Genomic DNA, 22,201 nt, shown 5'->3' on the forward strand with positions numbered 1-22,201 from the left:
AGGGCGAGAACTCTCCTGGAGTTCCGGAGGGAGGCGGGGCGGCCCCGGCCGGGTCTCCTTTGGCCAGCTCAGGCAGGCCTGCGGTGGAGTGAGCCCACGGCGCGCTTTCCTGTGCTGGCCCGGGGCGAGACCCAGCGGCCCGGCCTCGGGGCACAAAGATCTGGCTTTGTTCCTGAGACTCGCCGCCAGACCGCTCGTGCTTCTTGGAGTCCCGAGAAGGGCCGGGCTCACGCACGTCTGTTTCAAGTTCTTTCTCCCCATAATAAGTCACAGAACCTCCGGGGTCCTTCATCGTGTGGCCCCCTTGCTTTAGTTGACGACCTTGTGCCGTCGTCGTCCCCCTCCAGAGTGAGCCTTCATCGGAGCAGACGAGCGCCTTAGAGTTCACAGAGCTCTTTGCCGGCGAGAGATGCGCCATTATCATCCTTTTACAGACGAGGAGACGGAGGCACACTACGGGGCTGTGGATGAGCCCTTCATCGGGGCAGACGAGCGCCTTAGAGTTCACAGAGCTCTTGGCCACTCAGAGACGCACCATTATCATCCTTTTACAGACGAGGAGACGGAGGCACACTACGGGGCTGTGAATGAGCCCTTCATCGGGGCAGACGAGCGCCTTAGAGTTCACAGAGCTCTTGGCCACTCAGAGACGCACCATTATCATCCTTTTACAGACGAGGAGACGGAGGCACACTACGGGGCTGTGGATGAGCCCTTCATCGGGGCAGACGAGCGCTGTGCAGCGCCTTAGAGTTCACAGAGCTCTTGGCCACTCAGAGACGTGCCATTATCATCCTTACACAGACGAGGAGACGGAGGCACACTACGGGGCTGTGGATGAGCCCTTCATCGGGGCAGACGAGCGCCTTAGAGTTCACAGAGCTCTTGGCCACTCAGAGACGCGCCATTATCATCCTTTTACAGACGAGGAGACGGAGGCACACTACGGGGCTGTGAATGAGCCCTTCATCGGGGCAGACGAGCGCTGTGCAGCGCCTTAGAGCTCACAGAGCTCTTTGCCGGCGAGAGACGCGCCATTATCATCCTTTTACAGACGAGGAGACGGAGGCACACTACGGGGCTGTGAATGAGCCCTTCATCGGAGCAGACGAGCGCTGTGCAGCGCCTTAGAGTTCACAGAGCTCTTTGCCGGCGAGAGACGCGCCATTATCATCCTTTTACAGACGAGGAGACGGAGGCACACTACGGGGCTGTGAATGAGCCCTTCATCGGAGCAGACGAGCGCTGTGCAGCGCCTTAGAGCTCACAGAGCTCTTGGCCACTCAGAGACGTGCCATTATCATCCTTACACAGACGAGGAGACGGAGGCACACTACGGGGCTGTGGATGAGCCCTTCATCGGAGCAGACGAGCGCCTTAGAGTTCACAGAGCTCTTTGCCGGCGAGAGACGCGCCATTATCATCCTTTTACAGACGAGGAGACGGAGGCACACTACGGGGCTGTGGATGAGCCCAGGTTGGGACTCAGATCTTCCAGATTCCTGGTCTGAAGCTCCATGCACTGGGACGCCCAGCTGCCTAAACGCATGATGCACATGTGTGCTCTGGACTTGGAGTTGGGAACACTTGAGTTTAAATCCTGCCTAGTTGGGCGGCCATCAGTAAGTCACTTAACCTCAGCTTCAGTTTCCTTATCTCCAAAATGGTTATAATAATAGCCCTGAAGGACAAGATTTTTGAAGATCAAATGAGAGAATGTAAAGGGGTTTGCAAACCTTTAAGCACTTTTCAGATTGAGACCGAGGCTTAGAGATGGGGAGTCCTGGGTTCAAATGTGGCCGCAGACACGTCCTGACTGTGATCCAGGGCGAGTCATTTAAGCCTCATGGCCTCGCTCTTAGCACTCTTCGGTCTTGGAACCAGTATGTAGCGTGAATTCTCAGACAGAAAGTGAGGGTATAAAAAAAGGGGCAATGTCCTACTGCCCCTACTTCTTCTTAGGTCTTAGCAGCCTTTCTTCTCTCTGCTGGAGAGGGAGAAACTTCTTTCTCCTCTTCTATTGATTTTTTTTCATCATTCAAAGCTCACTTTCCATTTAGTGATCTTCCATTTTTATCATTTTGGTTATTGTGTACACGATTCTCCTGCTCCTGTTGGTGTTTTAATCAGTTCGGATGACAAAACTGCAGATTTTCTTCAGAATCCCTTTTAGTTGTCATTTCCTTCTGCACAGTAATATCCCAGTACAGTGCTGTACTGCAGTGTTCTATGACCTTCCCCCGTCGAAGGCTGCCCATCGGTGCTGGCTTCTTTGCTACCACAAAGAGTGTCTGTGGATATTGTGGCATAAATGGGACCCTCATCCCAAGGGTCCAATGTGTCGGGTCTCTGAACCCCTCGGAGCACGTGTCCAGGAGTGCCCCTCCCCCGGTTACAGAGGAGCCAGACGAGACCTAGCGAGTGAGGGGAGTCACTCGCCCAAGGTCAGCTCGGAGATCGGCACATCCACCTGCAGACTGTGCCCCTTTGCGTGTTCATGGACGTCTGGGGTGACAGCCAATGGCTGGGCCATAACGAGCAAACCAGTGAAGCTCCCCAAGACTGGCTTCTGTTACAAGTAAATCACTTTTAAAAGACTGATATATATTAATTTAAGGTCGCCAAGGAATTCAGCTATGTAATTCCTAAATGAAAACTCAATTCAGCAGTCAATCTTTTATGGAGTTTAATTACAACAGGAGGAAGAAAGGAATTAGAGATAGAGAGAGAGAAAAAGGGAGAGAAGGGAATAGGGCTTAAATACCCCTTCTGTTTAGGCTGGGCCAAAAGGCCCAAGCCCTTAGATAGCTGAGGCAAAGAAAAGAGATCAGTCCCTATCACTCACGTGACCAAAATGGAGAAACAGTCTCAGAGGCCCCCACCTTCAGCTTCCTTCAGAGCAAGCTTCTCAGAGCCACACCAACCACACCGACCAACTTCTCCACCACCTCCGAGTCTCCAGACCCCCCTGATCTTTAAGGAAACCATCCAAGTTCCTCCCCTCAGTTCTCCCATCTACCAATCACTGTTCATCAATTTCCCTGTGCCAATGGAGGCTCTCGCTTAACCCAGGACCGCCCAGAGGCTTTGCACATGTCTGTTGAAGGTCATATTTTCAAATGATTAAATCTTTGCTCCTTTGCTACAGCCCTTTCTAAATCCTATTAACCTGAGTAGGGTAGAGATTGGAATAATTAAATTTTGATCTAGGCTGCAGCCCTTACTCAATCCTATTAGGACTGAATAGGGTGGAGATTGATTCCAAGTATCTCCATTGTATCAATTCTAAAATCAATCATGACTCAAAGAAATTCCTGTTCTATGCTTAAGCATAGGTCAAAGCCCTTTCCATTGTTCAGCAAAGGGTTTCTGTCCTAAAGTAATCTTAAGAAGGGAAGAGAAGGAACCTCCCATGCCAATGGGGTTCCCATTCCAATAGACTATCAGTAAGAAATTTTCCAAGTATGAAATATCCCAATGGTGAAATTTCCAGCATTTATAAGTCTAAGGAAATTTGAGGTTTACACTTCCTTTTCTGTTAAACGGAGATCACGGTGGTGTGCTTCCTGCCTCACAGGCTCGTCAGGAGCCCGAAATGAAACCCGGCATGCAGGCACGATACGCGCTGTGCCTTAACAAGACTTCTAAATGTAAGCCATTATGGCTGAAGATAGATGACCACGGACACTTTTTGATTTAGGGAGGCTAAAATGCTGTTTGTCAAAGGTGTTCAGTTGGGTCCTTGACTGAGTGAAATATCAGCCCAGAGAGTATTTTTATACTCAAGGCTGTTTTCACACGAGTGGTTCTGGCAAACACATTGGCTTCTTACTCGCTCAAACTAGTTCACTCGGTAGATTTTGTAAAAAGATTTGATTAGGCTTGTATTCAGCCGAGGGCCTTATTGGAACCAGGATTCAGTTTTGGCAGAAGACCCAGATTTGAAGCTTGCATCTTCCCAGCCCATCACCTACGTCACCTTGGACACGCTAGTTTCCCCTTTTGCTTCCTCCTCTATTAATCACAGGGGCGGGAACCAATGACCTTTAAAAGGCCTTCTAACTAAAGAAATTGTCTGATCTTAAAGTGGGCAGAAATGAGGCCCCTTCTGTCTGGTAGGTTTCGGTGGCCCGCATGGGAATATTGGAGGCACTGGTTCTTGGTTCCCATTCTGATTTTCGAGTCCTTAGGAACTAGGAAAAAGGAAGAATTCTCCAGAAGATCAAAAAAAAGAAACAAATCAGTATCAGATTGTAGAACGTCGCCTCCTTCTCCCACATAGTATCACTGGGACGACTCTTGATTTTTGAACAGTTTGAGAAAGCCCCCTCAGCCATATCCACTCCCTATTTCTCTTAGACCTTTCTTTTCTTTCTTCGCCAAACTCCTTGGAAATATTATCTGCATGATGCCTCGACGTGGGCTCTTTTTATTCCCTGTCCCAGCCACTGATGTGTTCAGCATCCTTCCATCATCTCCAGAGGAAGAGAATGAGAAACCTCATCCAGTTTTCCTAAAGTCTATGTCGACTATGTCCACCGCAGGTGCTCTTGCCTTTTGGTTTGCTAACCTGATCAAAATAGAAAGTTGGGTCAGTCAGGCAAGACTTCTTTTTTTTAACCTTTTCTTTCTGCCTTAGAACTGATACTATGGCATAGACAGTGTCGCTCTGTAAGGCGTCTGGTGCCCTATAAAATCAAGACCCCAACAATTTCCCTTCCTGTCCTGGGAAGCACGTGTTGGGACTTGGTAGGCTCTAACCCGTCAATGCTTTCTTTCCTTGCAGGGACCTGAATTAATGGATAAATACGTTGGTCAGTCGGAACGAGCAGTCAGAGAGGTAAATGGTGCTACTATCTGTTTGTCTTCATGTATTTCTTTCTGTCTATCTAATCTGTGATTTCATTCTTGTGGGAAAGAAATATAGGGGAGGGAGGAACATACAGAAAAAGAAAGAAAGGAGGGTGGCAAAGAAAGAAAAGAGAAGGAAAGGAGGGAGATAAGGAAGAAAAGAGTGAAAGAAGGAAGAAGAAGAGAATGAAAGAGAGGGTGAGAAGGAAAGAAAAAGGAATGGAAGGAAGAAGAAAGTGAAGGAGGGAAGGAAGGAGGGCGGGAAGGAGGGAAGAAAAAGAAAGGAAGGACAGAGAAGAGAAGGAAGAAAGTGAGGAAGGGAAGGAGGAAAAAGGAAGGAAGGAAAAGGAGGAAGGCGGAAGTGAAGGAGGAAAAGGAAGAAGGAGAGATTGAAGGAAGGATGGATAGAGAGAAGAGAGGGAAAGAAGGAAGAAAGGAAGGACAGTAAGAAGAGAGGGAGGAAGGAGAAAGTGAAAGGAAGAAAGGAAAGAGGGGGAAGGGAAGAAAAAGTAGGAAGGAAAGAAGGAGAGAGAGAGGGAAGGAAGGGAGAATTTATGAAGTGCTTACTATGTGCCAGGCCCTGTGCTAAACACTTTACAAATGCTTTTTCATTTGATCCTCACAACATCCCAGGGAGGTTATTATAATAATATTGTTATCATAATCTCCATTTTACAGTGGAAGAAACAGAGATTTGAGTGACTTGCCCAAGGTTGCGCAGCTTGTAAATGTCTAAGGCTGGATTTGAACTCAGGTCTTCCTGACTAGGAAACCCAATATGCTCTCCACTGTGCTCACTAACTGTTTCCATGGGCACCTCCTAGTTTTGAAGTTATCTCTGTGATAGAGGCTGCTGGGCACCTTTATCTTCCTGGGTTCCAATCTGGCCTCAGCCACTCCCCATCGGTGTGACCCTGGGCAAGTCCCTTGGCCCCCATGGCCTAGCCCTGACCACTCTTCTGCCTTGGAGCCGATACACAGTATTGATTCTAAGATGGACACTATGGACTTAAAAAAAAAGCACCCTGTGGAGAAAGCACGATACAGCGGAAAGCGGAATGAGGTTCCAACGCTGGTTCTGACCCTTTCCCCCCAATTCTGGGCAAACACACCATCTTTAACTCCTGGGCCTGCCTGCGTCTCTCCCTTTGTAAAATGAGGGCTGGAGGGCCGCTGGAGTTCCCCTAGGTCGAGCTCTCCGAGCCTGTGTTGGCAGTGGCACGAATAAGATGGCCTGGCAGGGGACCCTCGAGGGCTCTTTTCACGCTGGCTGCCGGGCGGTGTGGGGTGAGGGCGAGGGATTCAGGGGGCGAGCAGGGGGGGCGACTGCGTCGCTCACTGGACTGTCCGTTCTAGGTCTTCAGGAAAGCCCGAGCAGTGGCCCCGTCGATCCTTTTCTTCGACGAGCTGGACGCCTTGGCGGTCGAAAGGGGCAGGTAAGGAGGGCTGCTGTCGAGTGAGGCTTTCTCCCGTCTCCTTCTGGTGCCTGGGCGCCTCGAATGAAAACATGCCGGGAAGAACCTTCGCGGAATGCTCAGGCTGGGGTGTTGCTTTACTGAAGACAGGAAATAAAACCACAAGTGAAATAAGAGCTCGGGGAAAAGAAGGGAAGGAGAGTAAATAGCCTGGAGCAGAAGGTGGACAGCTTTGACCTACGGAGTGGATTCTCCGAAAAATAGCACGGGGCCAACTTCTGGGCAGTAACTTCCTATGAAAACAAGAAACACTAGAATAAAGTAAGAAAATTGGGAAAAAAAGAAAATTTAATATATCTACTATTTAACACCCCCCTCCCCCCTTTTAGAAAACAGGTTGAAGAATGTTTTAAGAATCTTTCAACTCCGGGGGCAGCTGGGTGGCTCAGAGCCAGGCCTAGAGACAGGAGGTCCTGGGTTCAAATGTGGCCTCAGATACTTCCTAGCTGTGTGACCCTGGGCAAGTCCCTTAACCCCCATGGCCTAGCCCTTACCACCCTTCTGCCTTGAAATCAATTGATTTTTTAATTGAATTTAATTTTTAACTTGGAATTGATTCCAAGGCAGCAGGTAGGGGTTAAAAAAAAAAGAATCTTTAGACTCCTTGGAAACTGTGACCCTGCTAAAAACCTGAATGTAATATTTGAAGAAATCTTAAAAGGAAATTGCCCCGATCTCTTTAAAACAGAGAGCAAAATGAAAAAGTTACTAATCACTTCCTTAAAGAAACCCCAAACTGGAATATCCACGGATGTTGTCGCCTAAATGATAGCTTCCAACTGAAGGGGAAAAAATACCGCAAAGCAAAAATCAGAAATTCAAAACCAAGAAGCCCCGGTCAGAATCCGCTTAGGCCACATCTACTGTAAAGAGGGAAAACAAATGGTTTGCTTTCGTCCGCACTGACTCCCAGAGTTCTTCCGGGGGGGGGCGGGGCGGCCTTTGTCATCTGGCCTCAGCATTGTCCTGGATCGTTGCACTCGTGAGTCCGTCCCGGTCCATCGGGGCCCCGTCCGGCTGTCACCGCGTGAGGCTCTCCCGGGGCTGCTGACTTGCCTCTGCATCAGCCCTCCTGCTGGTCCCTCCTCACAGCCCATATCCCCAGGCACCCTCGGTTCAGGCCCTCCCCAATGGGGGCTCACCCCTTGAGTTTCCGTTCTTTGCTTAATTTTCTACCTAGGAAGCCCTGATGAGGAAGCACGTTTTCCTAGAAAAAAGAAACCTGTCTGCCTACTTGTGTTTGTTCTTGAGAGTCAGGATTCTCCAATTTTTAAAAAAGTCCTTATTTCCTGGCTTAGTAACAACTCTAAGACAGAAAAGTAAGGGCTGGGCCTTGGGGATTAAGGGACTTGCCCAGGGTCACCCAGCTGGGCAGTGTTGGAGGCCAGTCTCGATCCACTGAGCCACCTCGCTGCCCCTTCTCCAAATTCTTTTGAAGACTGAAGAGCGCTTCAAGGAGGGAAACTAACCTTACAGATCAGATCAGAGAAACGTCCTCACAAGCCTTGCTTATTTAAGAAGTGAATTCGGCCCCTGCCTTCTTGTCCCGCTGGAGACAGTCATGTTTGGGACTTGAAAAAGAGCAGCTATGAACCAGATGTGAGAGAAATACATGCAGCTGAGCTGCCATGCAGCACATCCAACTTGAAGCATTATGGGAAAGTGGGCGGGACTCTTATGTGAAACAGGACCTTCTCTAGAGGCCTACGTTGCACAACAGGCTTCCCTTCCGTCTTGGTACGGTTTATTGGTTCCAGGGAAGAAGAGTGGGAAAGGCTGGGCAGTGGGGCATTAGGTGACTTGTCCAGGGTCACCGAGCTGGGAAGGATCCGAGGCCGGATGGCCTTTCTGTCCACTGAGCCTCCCAGCTGCCCCCACACCATGGCCATCTGTAATGCGTGTGAGAGGCTGAGCATCTGCCATCCTCAGAGACCCATTCCGTGTGCTCACGCTAAGAGTACTGAAGCCTCCAAGGTTTCCAGGGTGACTTGTGGGGGACCTAGTCTGCTTTTCTTCTCTCTCTTGTTTTTGGTGACAAAACCTCTGGAAGTGCTTTCTCTCTCTGTGATTGGCAGCTCTGCAAAGCAGAGAGGCAGGCTCGCCACTTGGTCTCCTGTGAGCCTTGTGTAGGAGCTTCCGGACACTGTCTGGGTGTAGTGTAAGAAGAGGGAGCTAAGCAATGCAGTGGATATAATGGATAGGCTGGACCCACAAGACTTGAATGCAAATCCAACCTCAGATCCAGACTTGCAGAGTGGGCAGATCACTTAGCCCCTGCCTCAGTTTCTCCATCTGTAAAATAGGCGTAATTATAGTACCTCCCTCTTGGGGTTGTTGTGAGGACAGAATGAGATAGGGTCTGTACAGTTACACCTTGAAGTGCCTAGATAAAGGCTGCCCATTGTTATTGTCATCGTCATAATCATTTGGGCAGCTTGGTGGCACAGTGAATAAAGCCCTGGGCCTGGGGTCAGCAGGACTTAAATTCACCACAGGTACGTGCTAGCTGTGTGGCATCAGCCTCCGGGTTTTCATCTGCCAAATGAGCCGGAGAAGGCAGTGGCAAACCACCCGGTATCTTTACCAAGAAAACCCCACGTGGGATCCCCGTGAGTTGGAGAAGGCCGAAACACCTGAACCTCCACAACAAGGACAGGGTCTATAACGGCCCTTGAGAGCCAGGCCATTGCCACCGGAAATGACCGGAGGGCTATCCGCACGGACCTCAGGCTTAACGCTTCGGGTCAGATCCTCAGGGAGACGGCGGAGACGCTGTGGGGCACATCGCTGGCTCTAGATATGGAACACCTACCAAGATCTTCCACTACAAGCCTCAAGATATCCTGGAGAACACCAGTTAATGGACTGTCCTGCAGTCAGACTGAAACCCTAGACAGAACTGCTGCCCACCGTCCCCCAGACCTAACATAGAAAGACCTGAGCGCCTTTTTAGTAGATGTCCTTATCCCTGTGACTCGTTATCTCCGACAGCCTGGAGGAAAAGCTTTCCAAAGTGTAGAGTCTCTAATGCGGTGGGAAGAGGATGCCGGACGCATCATCCCTCTGGGCTTGTCCTAGGTGGCTTTCAGTGAGCCTGCGGAGGGTAAAAGAAATCGTTCATCGTCTGTGGCCGTGGTCCAGGGAGCCTCAAATAGACAGTGATCATGATTTGTCACCACACTGTTTCTTTCAAATTCACTAATTAAAAAAAAAGATCAGAGGAATGAGCTGATGCTGCTAGAATGATTACAGTAAAAGCTCGTGTCTGTAGGGAGTTTTATGGCTTTCAGTGCTTCTCTCATACAAACGGGATGCAAGAGCACATCTTTACCATTTTGTAGGTCACAGAATTTCAGACAAGACCTTAGGGGTCCTGGATGAGCATTCCCTCTGTGCTGTGGCCCACAAGGGGTGAGCCATCCTTTGCTAGAAGACCTCTAGTGGATGAGAGCTTCCCAAGCAGCTCATTCTACTCCAGAGTCCCTCTTGTTGCACCATTTTTCCTTATGGCAGGCTTCTCTGTAACTTTCACCCATTATTCCTAATCTCCGTCCTCTGTGGCCAGGCAGAATTTTCCCAACCCTCCTATGGCACCTTCTTGAATCTCATCATCAGAGTCACTCTCTTCTTAATAGCTTATTAATAACCTTCCTCAAATATATCACCAGGACCAAATACGGGGGAAAAACAGTCAGGTGGAATTGCTTGTCCTGGTAAAGGTTGGATGAGGACTCATCTCCAGGGTTTTGACCACGGTGATTCCCTTAATTTTATACCCGGCTCAGCAAGGTTAAGGCTAGATCTAAAGGCCTGGGAGTCATCTGCATGGAGATATCAGGTGAACCCTTGGGCAGTGCGGTGATTCACAAGTGGTATAGTCAAGGGGGCGAAGGAAAGAGGGTCCCAGACTGCGGAGGTGTCCCACGTTAGTGGTTATGACTTAGATGAAAGAAGTGGTCGGTTAGGAGGATGAAGAGAGGATCATTTCCTGAAAACCCAGAGAGGGAAGAGAAGGCAGGAGAAGAGGCTGGCCAGCAGCATCAGGGGGTACAGAGGTCAAGCATGAGGATTGAGAAGAGCCCATTCAATTTGACCATTAGAGAGGGGAGCTTGGAAGAGAGCAGTTCTAGTTGAATGATGAAGTCGGATTTCAGGAGGTTTAGAATTGGAATAGGAGGGAGGATATAGATGGTAAGTAAGAAGAGATGGACGTTTTCTAATGGAGGTGACCCAAGAAGGGCAGGGGAGATTTAGGGGAAAGGCTAGGAGGGATGGTTGGGTCAAGTGAGGGTCCTTAAGGAGAGGGGAGACTTGGGCATGTAAACAGTTGGCTGAGAAGGAGCCAGTAGAGAAGGAGCTATGGAAGCCTAGAGAGAGAAGGTAATGATGAGAGCCATCAACTGGAGAGGAGTCTGCTTGGCAGGAAGAGCCCCCTCTTTCTGTGATGAAGAATTGGGGCAGAGGAGAAAGTGTGGGGAACTGTGAAAGATGTGAGGTGTGAAGTGTGGAAGAGGGAAAACTCTTCAGATGGCCTAAATCTTGTCAAACTATGTGGACATGACCTCAGCTGAGAGGATGAGTGGAGAAGGCCTCTGAGGTATGGATAGGCATGAAAATGTTTGGAAACGTTGCCTCATAGCAGTGCGGTGCCCAGTTGAGGTAATGCCACAAATTGGCAGTGGACCTGGTGAGTATGGTTTTGTGGTTTTGTCCACATCAGTTTAGTAGTATCTGAAGAGGAGTGAATCAGAGGTATTGAAAGCCGGGTTTAGGCAAGGCATTGTCAGCAATAAGACAAAGGGGCAGGGAACTTCAGTATGGAGGTGCGAATTGTACCGATTCATCAAAGGGTTGAGGGGAGCAGAGAGTAGCTGGTGCAAAGGGCATGGGAGGAGGCCCAAGTGGTGGCCGGATTGAAGGCCTTGAGGATGAAGATGAGTTAAGAGTTGTGAGTCAGAGGAGAAGATGGATCAGAGATGAATGATGCAAAGATCAAGGATGGGATGGTCTTTGTTCTGAGCTGGAATGGAAGAGGAGGAGGGGATTGTTGGAATTAAGTAGCTGGAAGAAGGGGGGTGTTAGGGAAGTTGAGGAAGCATCACGTCTGCTGAGCTCCCTCCCTTAGTGGGAGGGCAGGAGTTAAAAAGGAGAGTTCGACTGCATGCCACGGGATTACTAGAGATGATGGGCCCCAGGATCCAAATGGAATTCTGAGTTTATATTGTTTCACAGGCAGTTCTCAAGGGAAGAAATCCAAGCTCTCTAGAGTCTCATGAAACAATGCCCCAAATCACTACAATTAGAGGAATGCAAATTTAAGCAATTCCAGGATTCTGCTTACTCATCAATCATCATTTTGGCAAAAATGACAAAAAAGGAAAATGATACATGTTGGAAGGGCTGGGGACAAATAGACACATTGATGCCCTTCTAGTGGATCTGTGAATGGGTGCCACCATTTTGGAAAGCAAATTGAAGCAAAATTTGGAAAGCAAAATGTTACAGACCTAGATATACCAGTGCTAGGCCACAACCCAAAAGAGATCAAAGAAAGAGGAAAAGGTCCTATCTGGACAAATACATTTTTAGCAGCTCTTTTTATGACAAAAACCTCCTGGAAACTAAAGGGATAAACATCAATGGAGGAATGATTCAATGGCTGTTGTAAATGAATGTGATGGAGTACTATCGTGCTGTAAGAATGAATAAAGAGGATTTCAGAAAGACAAAGAAAGTCTTAGATCAGATGATGAATGAAAGGAGCAGAACCTGGAAAACAATTTATACTTTAACACCAATAGTACAAAAATGAGCAACTTTGAAGATGTATAAACGAATGGAGAGTGAAATGGGCAGAACCCGAACAATTTGAGGACTTATTAACTAATGAAGAATGAAATAAAGAGAACAGTTTGTGCAGTAAGAGCATTATGAAGATAAATAACTGAGAGCTCCAAGAACTTTGGGCAATACAGGATCCAGTCATGCTTCCAGAGGAGGGATGATGAGGTGTGCTACCAACTTCCTGATGGGGTGGTGGAGGATTTAGGGTGTAAAATTATCTATATCTATGTATATCTATATCTCTATAAAACCCTTATCTTCCATATTAGAATCAATACTGTGTACTGGCTCCAAGGCAGAAGAGTGGTAAGGGCTAGGCCATGGGGGTCAAGTGACTTGCCCAGGGTCACACGGCTAGGAAGTGTCTGAGGCCAGATTTGAACCTCGGATGGCATCTCTAGGTTTGGCTCTCAATCCACTGAGTTACCTAACTGCTTCTTATGTATATCTTTGTATATGCATATATATGTATATGCATATTTATGTATGTGCAGCCAATGAGGGAATTTGTTTTGCTTAACTTCTCTCTCTCTCTCTCTCTCTCTATATATATATATATGTGTGTGTGTGTGTGTAATTTTTGTTGTTGTTGTTCCATTTTGTTCCTGTCTGTTCCCCTTCCCCCCCTCAAGAGGTGGGGACTGAAAGGAGAGAAAATAGATTTCTGTTCATTGAAAAACAATTTTTTAAAAATAGAAGGGTTGGGAGGGGTGTTGCAGATGCGGAAAGCTGTGTTTACTTTCAGATGAGGTCACTGTGCTTAATTGTTTTACTTAGTTACAGAGGACCTCTTGGGGAGTAGAGGGGATAATCTGGAAATGTTTTTAATGTGAAAGGAAAATGCAGGAATAAGATTTTTAGAAAATGTGTATTGCTTGGATCTCAAAGAAGATGGGGTCTGTAGAGTACAACGGGAGAGGGAGCTATACTATGGCTTTAAAAAACATTCACACTGAATCTTTTGTGGCTTTTCTGGACCTCAAAAGACAGTGATGGGCACCAAGGGGATCCCAAATTCCCCAGGCATGAAATGGATTTTTAATAACGTGGAAAACCAGATGGAGCAGGAAAATATTCAAAGCAACAAAAGCTCAAAACAAAGGAAATTTCTGACTAATATTAGGCTGCCCCAATGAGCCATGGGTTTGTTTAAAGAATGCCACGTCCTTGTGAAGACTTCCAGGAAAAAGGAGATCACCACCAGATTACACCCATATGACCAGGCCTGAAATGACTGTGTCTCACCACCGAGGGATGCTTCTTTTGGCTTATTCTGTTCCCCTTTCAGGAAAGGGAGGACTTTTGCAAAGGTGGCCTCTGCAAACACTCTGGGTCTGGGTTCATTCATACCTTGACCACATAAAACTTCATTTGGCCAACTTGAAGATGAGGCCAAGAGGAAATGAGTTGTTAGGTGGAGCTAGAAGGGATCATTGACCAGGATTCTAGAAATGCCTCACAGCTGATTGTGAAAGTCTCTGCACCTGGAGATGGGTCATGGTTTATCTTCATGGGGATAGTGTTGTTATCCCCAATGACTTTATAAGGTGCTTCTTAGAATCCAGTTGGATCCTTTTTTGATTTTGATTTTGAAAGTATTAAAATCACCCTGAAAATAGTAATAAGTATAGCTCCCCTTTCTGGATTGCTTTTGAGCTTGCTGTGTCATTTACAGATACTATCTCATTAGAAAAGCCCCATGCAGTAGGTGCTGGTCCTTATTCCCATTTTACAGATGAGAAAACTGAGTTTCAGAAAACTGGGGTGATTTTGCCAGGGACATAAAGATAGTTATTACCTAAGCCAGACTCTGAACATTGAGTTTTAAATTCATTAATCTATCTATTGCTCCAGGCTGCCAAAAATATAAAATATTAGCTAAGTGTAATCTGTAAAATAAGTGTAATTGGTTGTGATCTTCTTTTTCTGGAAGTGAGGATCTGGAGTTCTTTACACAACAGAAATTACAATTTTGGAGGTGAGTAAAATAATTTGGTCTGCTTACTTAGCTTTCCCAAGATCACAAATTGAGAGCTAGCGAAGATTTTAAAGGTCATCTACTCGTGGGATCATAGGTCTAGAGTTGGAAGGGACCTTGTGACTTGGATGGACTTGGGGAAGTCAAATCACATCTATGGGTCTCAGTTTCATGAAATGTGAGGGTTCTCTAAAGAGTTTGCTGAGATAGTTTGACCCTCTACAGTAGGAAGATGCTGTTACAAATGATTAGAGAAAGAATATGTGTAACTATATTTTAGTTCATACACAACCTGTTTTGACCGTGTTAAGCATCTTTAATAAAATCTGGGATAATACGTAATGTTAGCAGAAGTCTCTTGGTATGGCTGTTCTTTGAAAACTCTCTGGATTTTCTGTCCATCGATGGCTGTAAGGGGAAATAAGCTTAGTGGAGCTCAGCCAGGTCTCTTCCAGAATGAGGTCTGGCCACAGGGATCTCTGATAGACTCTAAGTTTTCAAGTAATGATAACAATAATGGTATAGAAAATGGGGTAAGAAATTGCTTTTGAATATTGCTTTTTGCCCGTAATCACCCTTCAGTACTGCCTCCCTCATTCAAGAATGTTTTATTCATGTATTTTGTATCAGTCATTACTAAAAGAAAGGGGCAAGGGGGAACTATCCTGAAGAAAATCACTCAATCATAACCATTTGATACAGTACCTTCATTGACAATATATTCCGCATCCTAGGTTAGTCGTCCTCCATTTCCTGGCATAAGGGCTAAGATAGGTTCCAATATCTTTCCTTTTTTGGTTAAGAATTTTCTTCCTAGTCATAGTTGTGTAAAAGCTCCCCATCCATCTTCCTCTTATATTTTTTAAGTTGGTAGCAGCCTTTGTATTCATATAAGAAATCAATTTTGAGTGGATTGTGACCTATAAGTTGTTATGCCTTTAGATAGTATAGCTGATGAAGTTATATGGTAGGACTGGAGCCTGGAAGACCTGAACTTGAGTTCTGCCTTAGCCATTTCCTAGGCGTGGGGCTCTGGGCAGGTCAGTTGACCCTTCTTGTCCTCTGTCTTTGTCGGTTAAGGTAGGGCCAATTCTAACATCTGCTTCATAGAGTTATAATAAATGTGAAGATCAGGTGTATTCCCTTTTCTTCCTCCATAAAAACCAATGAAAGCCACTCCCGGGACTTCTTTATCTTATTTAACTTTCTCTGACCCTTTATGGTTCTAATGAGACACTTGCTTCTTCACTCTCCATTAGAAAATAAGTCCTTGACTATTGTTGTTCTAGTTCAGTCATTTCAGTCATATACGGCTCTTCATGACCCCTCTTTGGGGTTTTCTTGGCAAACACACTGGAGGGCTTGGCCATTTACTTCTCCAATTCATTTTACAGATCAGGAAATTGAGGTGAAGACAGTTGGGTGTCTTGTGGAGGGCCACAGCTTGAAATTGTCTGAGGCCGGATTTGAACTCCAGAAGATGAATTTTCCTGACTTCATGCCTGGCTCTCTGACCACTGCCCACCTAGCTGTCCCAGTTGACTATTGTAGTCTCTTCTGGTTGTTCAAATATACAGATGTGCTAAAAGGGACACTCTATTCTTCTAGGGTTCTCTTGACTCTCATATTTAGATTTCAGAGTTTCTACTCAGTTCTCTTCATAGCAATGTTTGAAAACCCTCTGTTTGAATAAAGATCTAATCCTTCCCTTCCCTCAGTTTTGTAGGACACGTTATTCTTAGTTATCAATCTTTATCATTTGCTTCTTGGATTATGCTAAGACCTTTTCTCTTTTAAGTAGTAGCCTGCAGGTCTCGCGTGACCCCAGCTGACTTCTTGGTACTTGAACTTTTCTTTTTGGCTCCTTATACTCTTTTTTGGTTTGACATTCCTTTGAGCTTTTCTTTTGAGGTTTCGTTGAAGAAGTCATGGTGGATTCTATTTTCACTCTGTTCTCTATTTTTAATAGGTCTGAGCCATTTTCATATATGATTCCTCGAATCCATGCTTTTTCTTTGGTTGTGGACTTCAAGAAATCTTGCTCTTGAATTCTCTTTCCTTTTTTTAACTGATAGTAGATACATTTTCTTCTGTTTTTTTTTTTAACCCTTTAAATTTGTTCTAGCATTTCTTCTTGTCTCATGGAGTCATTGAGATCTATCGGCTCCATTCTCATTTCAATCTGTCAGTCAGAGAGTAAACTTGCAAATTTAAAGAGAATTGCCATTTCGGTATTTTCTCTTTTTTGGAGTAAGGGTTTTTCACCTTCTATTTTGTTTTCTCTTTCTAAATCCTTTCATTTGGAGCCCTTATTTCATTTTTACTTTTAAAAAATAATCTTTTTCTTCATTTTCTCCAGGAAATCTTAGATTCCTTATGACGAAATCATTTTGTTTTCCTCTGAGGCTCTGCCTGTTGTTATTTTGGAATTATTCTCTTCTCCATTTACCTCATATGTATCTCTTGCAGCATAGTAGTTCTTCTTAAAAAACAAAATAAAACAAGCCTTACTTTCCATATTAGAACTGATACTCAGCATTGGTTCCAAGACAGAAGAGCAGAAAGGGCCAGGCAATTGGGATTGAATGACTTGCCCAGGGACAACACAGGTAGGAAGTATCGGAGGCCAGATAGGACCCCAGGACCTGCCCTCTCAATCCAGTCACCGACTGCCTCATAATACTTCTTAATACTCGGCAGCTGCTTCTGCTTACTCCCGTTTGTAACCTCAGCCTCGTACCAGGGTCCATTCCGTCTCTCACTCAGCTGGTGCAGTCGGACTGGTTGGTGTTGCCCTGTTTCCTCTGCCCTTGCTGCTTTCTTGCCTTGTCCGTTCCCTGGCGTGCCTGAGTTCACAGTGCCGGCACGTTTCAGGTCCCTGTTTTGTCTCTTTCCCATGAGAGCTTCCCGGAGCATCCTCTCAAGGCAGTGTTTCCTTAGAGCCGACCCCTTTGAGGTTCCTGGTACCTCTGTTGCTGACCCTCCTCCTTCGCAGCACAGCTCCCCCTCGAGCCCCAGGCTTCCTGCTCCCACGTCCCAGGAGGTAAGCAGAGGCTTCTTCTGCTCTGAGGCCTGTGGACTTCCCAGACTCTGCGCCATCTCAGTGTCCCGCCTAGGGCTGTGAGTGTCCCAGCCCCGGAGGCTCTGCAGTTCCCTGCTGCCCATCCTCGGTTTCATGCAGCTTCAGGTGCAACTTTTGCCTTAAGGCATCCTGGGCTTTCTCAGGAACTGCAGGATTCTGGCTGTCGATTGTGCTGTCCTGCTCCGTCTAAAGGCGCTTACAGTTCCTCTTGGGGCACAGGGGCCGGAGTGCTGAGCAGGGAATGAGGAGGCACATTCCCGAGTTCAAATCTAACTTCAGACAGCGAGTAGACAGGGGACCGTGGCAAGTCACTTGGCCCCATTTGCCTCTGTTTCCTCCTCTGCAAAGTAAGCTGGAGACGTACCTGGCAAACCATGCCGGCATCTTTGCCAAGGAAACTCCAGTGAAGTCACCACGAGTCAGACACGATGGAAGGGAATGAACAAGAACAGCAACGCTTTTCTGGATTTCTTGATCATTTGTTAAACGAGTCCATGTTGATCGACATAAGAGTCCATTTGAGAATGGGCTTGTTCTGTAACCTTTGACCTAGGATTGTGGATTATTATTCTGCCCACCCTGTGGAGTTATCTTCATTTGATAACTGAAGTCTTACGTCTTCCTGATCATACATGCAGAGCTCTGTCCACTCTGCCACCCACACTCACCGGGGAAAATCATGCCGATGATGTAGAATCACGTCATCTTAGAGCCAGAAAATGCTCGAGACATCATCTAGTCCCATTCCTGCATTTTATAGCCAGCGAAGTCGCCAAGGCCCAAAGGAGGGAGGGGACTCGTCCTGGTCACTCAGCTAGCAGATGCCAAGGGAGGGCTTCACCGGAGTCTCCTGGCTCTGACCCAGGGCCCTCCACAGCATAGGTGGAGGGAAGAACCTCATTCTTTTTTATCTTGGACTCTCCAGGGTGGAATTTAGTCCTCAGCACAGAAGAGACACCAAGTAACAGTTTATTGAATTGCCTTTTTTCTCCTGGTTTTTTTGTTTTGGATTGTTATTATTGTTTTCTCTGTCAAAAATGCTTCTGCAGAGGGCATCCCCTGACTTTGGTTTTTGTTTTGTTAGAGCAGGGCCTTTCAGCTTGGGGTATGGATAGCCCCAACGGGAACGGGAGGCTTGGCTAGGGAGCAAGGGACAGTGTCTAGTTTATTTCTTCTGTGTCTACACATGAGAAAGTCTAGAATAAATTTCCTTTTCCTGTTGAACAGGGGGTACAGGATGACTTGCCAGAAGCCAAGGGGGTGTGGGTCTGTCCTTTTCCCCCCACATAGAACAGAATCTCTGTTCGAGGTCGAGAATTTTCTCTGTTAACTCTCCCCTTTTCTATAGTCATTCAGCAAGTATTGAAGACCGTTTTCTAGGTACTGCACGTAATCCCCAGTTTATCACATAGTCGTTGTAGAGATAATTAGTCAGCAGATGAAGTCCCAGAACATTTCTTAATCGCCACCTACTGTGTGCCAGGCAGCCTAATAAGTGCCGCATAGGAGGTGGGAATCATGGATGGCAGAACAACCCTGAGCCACAGTTTTCTCACTGCCTTTGGACCGGAAATGATGGAACCAGAAGTCAGGTTGGGTTGTCTGAAGAGAAATGGCTGGTCAGTGGTCTCAGAGGCAGAAAAGGAGACACTTCTGACTCCAAAGGCAGAACTCTTGGCTCTCTGGGCCAGATGGAGGCAGAAACAAGCAGAGAAAGACCCTTGTCTTACTCACTCCTTCCCTCCAGGTGGGGCCCATAGCTAAGGCAGTGAAGAGTTTCTGAGCCTCTCCCAAGTGTCAGTTCCCTTTGTTCTTTTGTTCCCTTTGGTGTGGCAGGGCCAGAGGAAGAGGGTGGTAGAAAGGAAGGTGGCACCCCCTGGGATGTTGCCCCCTGGGCCTTTCCCTCATCCCCTGCCCAACTCAGCCTCCTCTCCAAGTGTCTTTCCACCCTCTGCCTGCCCGGTTCCCTAATCCAAGAAGGTGGCCTTCCTCTGGAAACTCACCCAGAGGAATGACCTTGGGATTTGGCACACTCGTTCTGGCTCTAGATAGCTTATGTTCCTGTGTAGAAACCAGTTTCGTGGCTTTGTGAGAAAGTTTTCCATGCCCCCACGGGCCCCTGTTCTGCAGCTGGGGATGGAATTCTGCTCCTGAAACTTGGCCTTCATTCTAGAGCCTGGCACAGGCCAAAGTGGAAGGAGGAGAAACGAACGTGATCCATTCTCTGGGAGAGCTGGACGCTCGTTCCACTCTAGAACCTAACTTGAAACCTTTTCTGGATAAAAAATGTAGAATATAAATTATATATAAATATACCTATATGAAATATATACTAACTCTATATAACACATGTTTTTATATAAAATAAATATATATAAGTATAATATAAAACTATACTAAATATATATAACAAAATATACTTTACATATAAATAAATATATTGAAATATATATAAAATATATGTAAAACAAATATATATAAAAATAAAGCTACTAAATAAATATAACAAAAATACTTTATACATAAAATAAATATATATAAAATAAAGCTATAATAAGAGAATATAAAGTATATTTTATATAGAAAATTAATTATATAATAAATATAACAAAAATAATAATATATAATTGTATTGCATATATAATAAAATATAATACATATTTAAATATAAATATAAAAATTCTGGATTTAAAAAATAGTCACCTAGGAGTAAGATGGGGCTAGAATAAGTGAAGCAGGTAACACGTCAGACTTGATTAGATAGAAAGTACATTAGAAAAGGTATAGGGATCTCTAGCATGTCGGCTAAGCTGGCCTAGACGGTGAGGTCGCAGGACAGCAGAGAGCGCCGCGTCTCATCCCACGAGTGTTCACTGAGGGGTGCCCTGGGCCATAGCACTTTGCTTGGTGCTGCGAAGGACAGAAAGGCTCAAAGGCACGGGCTGTCCTCCAAGAGGACCAAGTTGGCCGTGTGACATCCGTAGATAAGACCGATGGGGGGGGGGGGCTCGCCATGGTTCTTCCAGTAACCGGGGAGACAAGAGCTGTTTGCTGACAGGCTCTCAGCCTTTTGGGAAGTTTCCAGCACTTTGAACTGTCCGGCAGAAGCTCACTTTCTTTCTGCCACTGGACTCCTGGTGGATCTTTAGGGCTACAGAAGCGTCATTAAAATCCCCAAAATGGGCGATCCGGAGGGCTGTGCCCAGCGTCGGGTAGGGGCGTCCCCAGGGCTCCAGGAATGGTGGAGAAGACTTATCATGGGGGGTGATCAGCAGTGGAAGAGGGCCTGGACGGACGGACAGATAGCCTGAGACAGCCAGCCCCCAGACCTTCTTTAGAAAGACGTGGGCCGGGGTTGCCCAGGGCGACAAGGTTTGCACGGGCTCCCATCAGGGAGAGGAGGCCTACCTTGGGAGCTCCGGGGGTTTTAAATGTAACAAAACGTAATCAGTGGAATAAATCCATAATGTGGATAAAGTAAAGTGGACAGGGGGTTGCTAGAAGAGCACGTGAGGCTTCTCGGTCTGAAGAATTACGACTTCATGGGATTTGGTCCTGAGGTTTGGCGTGGGTTCTCTTGGGCTTTCGTCATGATTTAAAAGGATGGTTTATGGATGCCTTGTTTTTGGTAGCCCTCGTCACCCACCTGTACCAGAAAAGCAGTGAAGCAGAGCTGCCCCAGCAGACGGTGCAGGGGGGCTGCCCCAGCAGACGGCGCAGGGGGGCTGCCCCAGCAGACGGCGCAGGGGGGCTGCCCCAGCAGACGGCGCAGGGGGGCTGCCCCAGCAGACGGCGCAGGGGGGCTGCCCCAGAGACCCCTGCCTCTCTGAGGAGCAGGGAGAGAGCCAGCCTCGGGCAGGGCAGGGCCCTGAGCCCGTTTTCATTGATTGTTCATCGTGCATGTTCTCATGGAGCCAGATGGCCCCATGTTTCTCCGCGTTCCTCCTGTCGATGGCAGCCCCTTGTTATCGTTTGTTCAGTCATTCCATAATCGGTGTGTGTTACTGGTGAGTTGTGGGCTTCTTTTGGTTTAGTCAGCGGGGCCTGGTCTAGCCCACTCAATCAGTCTCTGAGCCCGGCCTGAGCTCAAATCCAGCCTCAGACCCTTCCTGGGGTGACCCTGAGCAAGCCACTTAACCTCTTTCTGCCTCCGTTTCCTCAACTGCCAAAAGGGGACAGTAGGGGCACTTTAGGCCTCGGCGAGATGACATTATAAAGGGCTCACTTGCTCAGTGCTTGGTACCTGGTAGGTGCTTGATCTCTGCTTGTTCCCTTCCTTCCTCTTTACTCTTAACATCCTTTCTATTTAAAACCCCAAAGAACCCAAAACGCCCTTCTACGAGGACGAGCCATAAATCATTAGAGGTTGCAAGTGTTTCAGGGAACCGATGACGGGGCCGAAGCTCGGGCATAAGGCAGAGCCAAAGGTTAGAAGAGGTCAAGAGGGAAGCAATAAGATGGAGTTTCCCTGGAAAGAGGACTCCCGCCTGTCTCAAAGGGGTCCCACAGAACGCACCCTCAGTAGGGTGCCCTTTCCTCCTTGCATGCCGCGCCTCCAGAGCCCCAAAGCTCAAAGGAGTCCTGTCAGAAGGCAGCCGCGCGCCGGGTGATGATTACTCCACACAAGAAGGAGAAGCCGCGCCGGCGGGCACGTATCTGTGCCTGGCACTGTGCTCTCTTTCCCTGAGGATGCCAACAAAAGCACAGCATCATTCCTGTTCCTGGGGAGCCCCTGGCCTGACGCAGAAGATGGTGCACAAATAGCTCTGCCCAGGGGCAACCGGCTTGATGAGAGAGACTGCAGGGAGAAGGCCGGAGGCTGGTGAAGGCTTCTCTGGCTCTCTAGCTTGCCCCGGGGCAGGGCTGGCCTCCATCAGCAGCACCCCTGCAGCAGGAAGAGAGGGGAGGGCGCCGGTGCTCCCCTCCTTCCCATCTCTGCCTCTTCACTTCCCTCATCCAGGCCTGTGTGCC

The 22,201-nt window shown here is 47.2% G+C and overlaps 1 protein-coding gene across 1 annotated transcript in view; it reads left to right on the top strand.

Annotated features, from left to right (window-relative positions):
- Positions 1-22,201, top strand: part of AFG2A (AFG2 AAA ATPase homolog A) — a gene marked incomplete at its 5' end in the record, with an annotated part of 162,786 nt that overhangs the window by 18,237 nt on the left and 122,348 nt on the right. Inside the window, 2 exons of the mRNA XM_056803511.1 lie at positions 4,787-4,840; positions 6,208-6,287. Of these exons, the coding sequence (XP_056659489.1) occupies positions 4,787-4,840; positions 6,208-6,287 (134 nt within the window). The remainder of the gene's footprint in view (positions 1-4,786; positions 4,841-6,207; positions 6,288-22,201) is intronic.

Source organism: Monodelphis domestica, chromosome 6 (assembly GCF_027887165.1).
Source record: "Monodelphis domestica isolate mMonDom1 chromosome 6, mMonDom1.pri, whole genome shotgun sequence".
Taxonomy (NCBI): Eukaryota; Metazoa; Chordata; class Mammalia; order Didelphimorphia; family Didelphidae; genus Monodelphis; species Monodelphis domestica.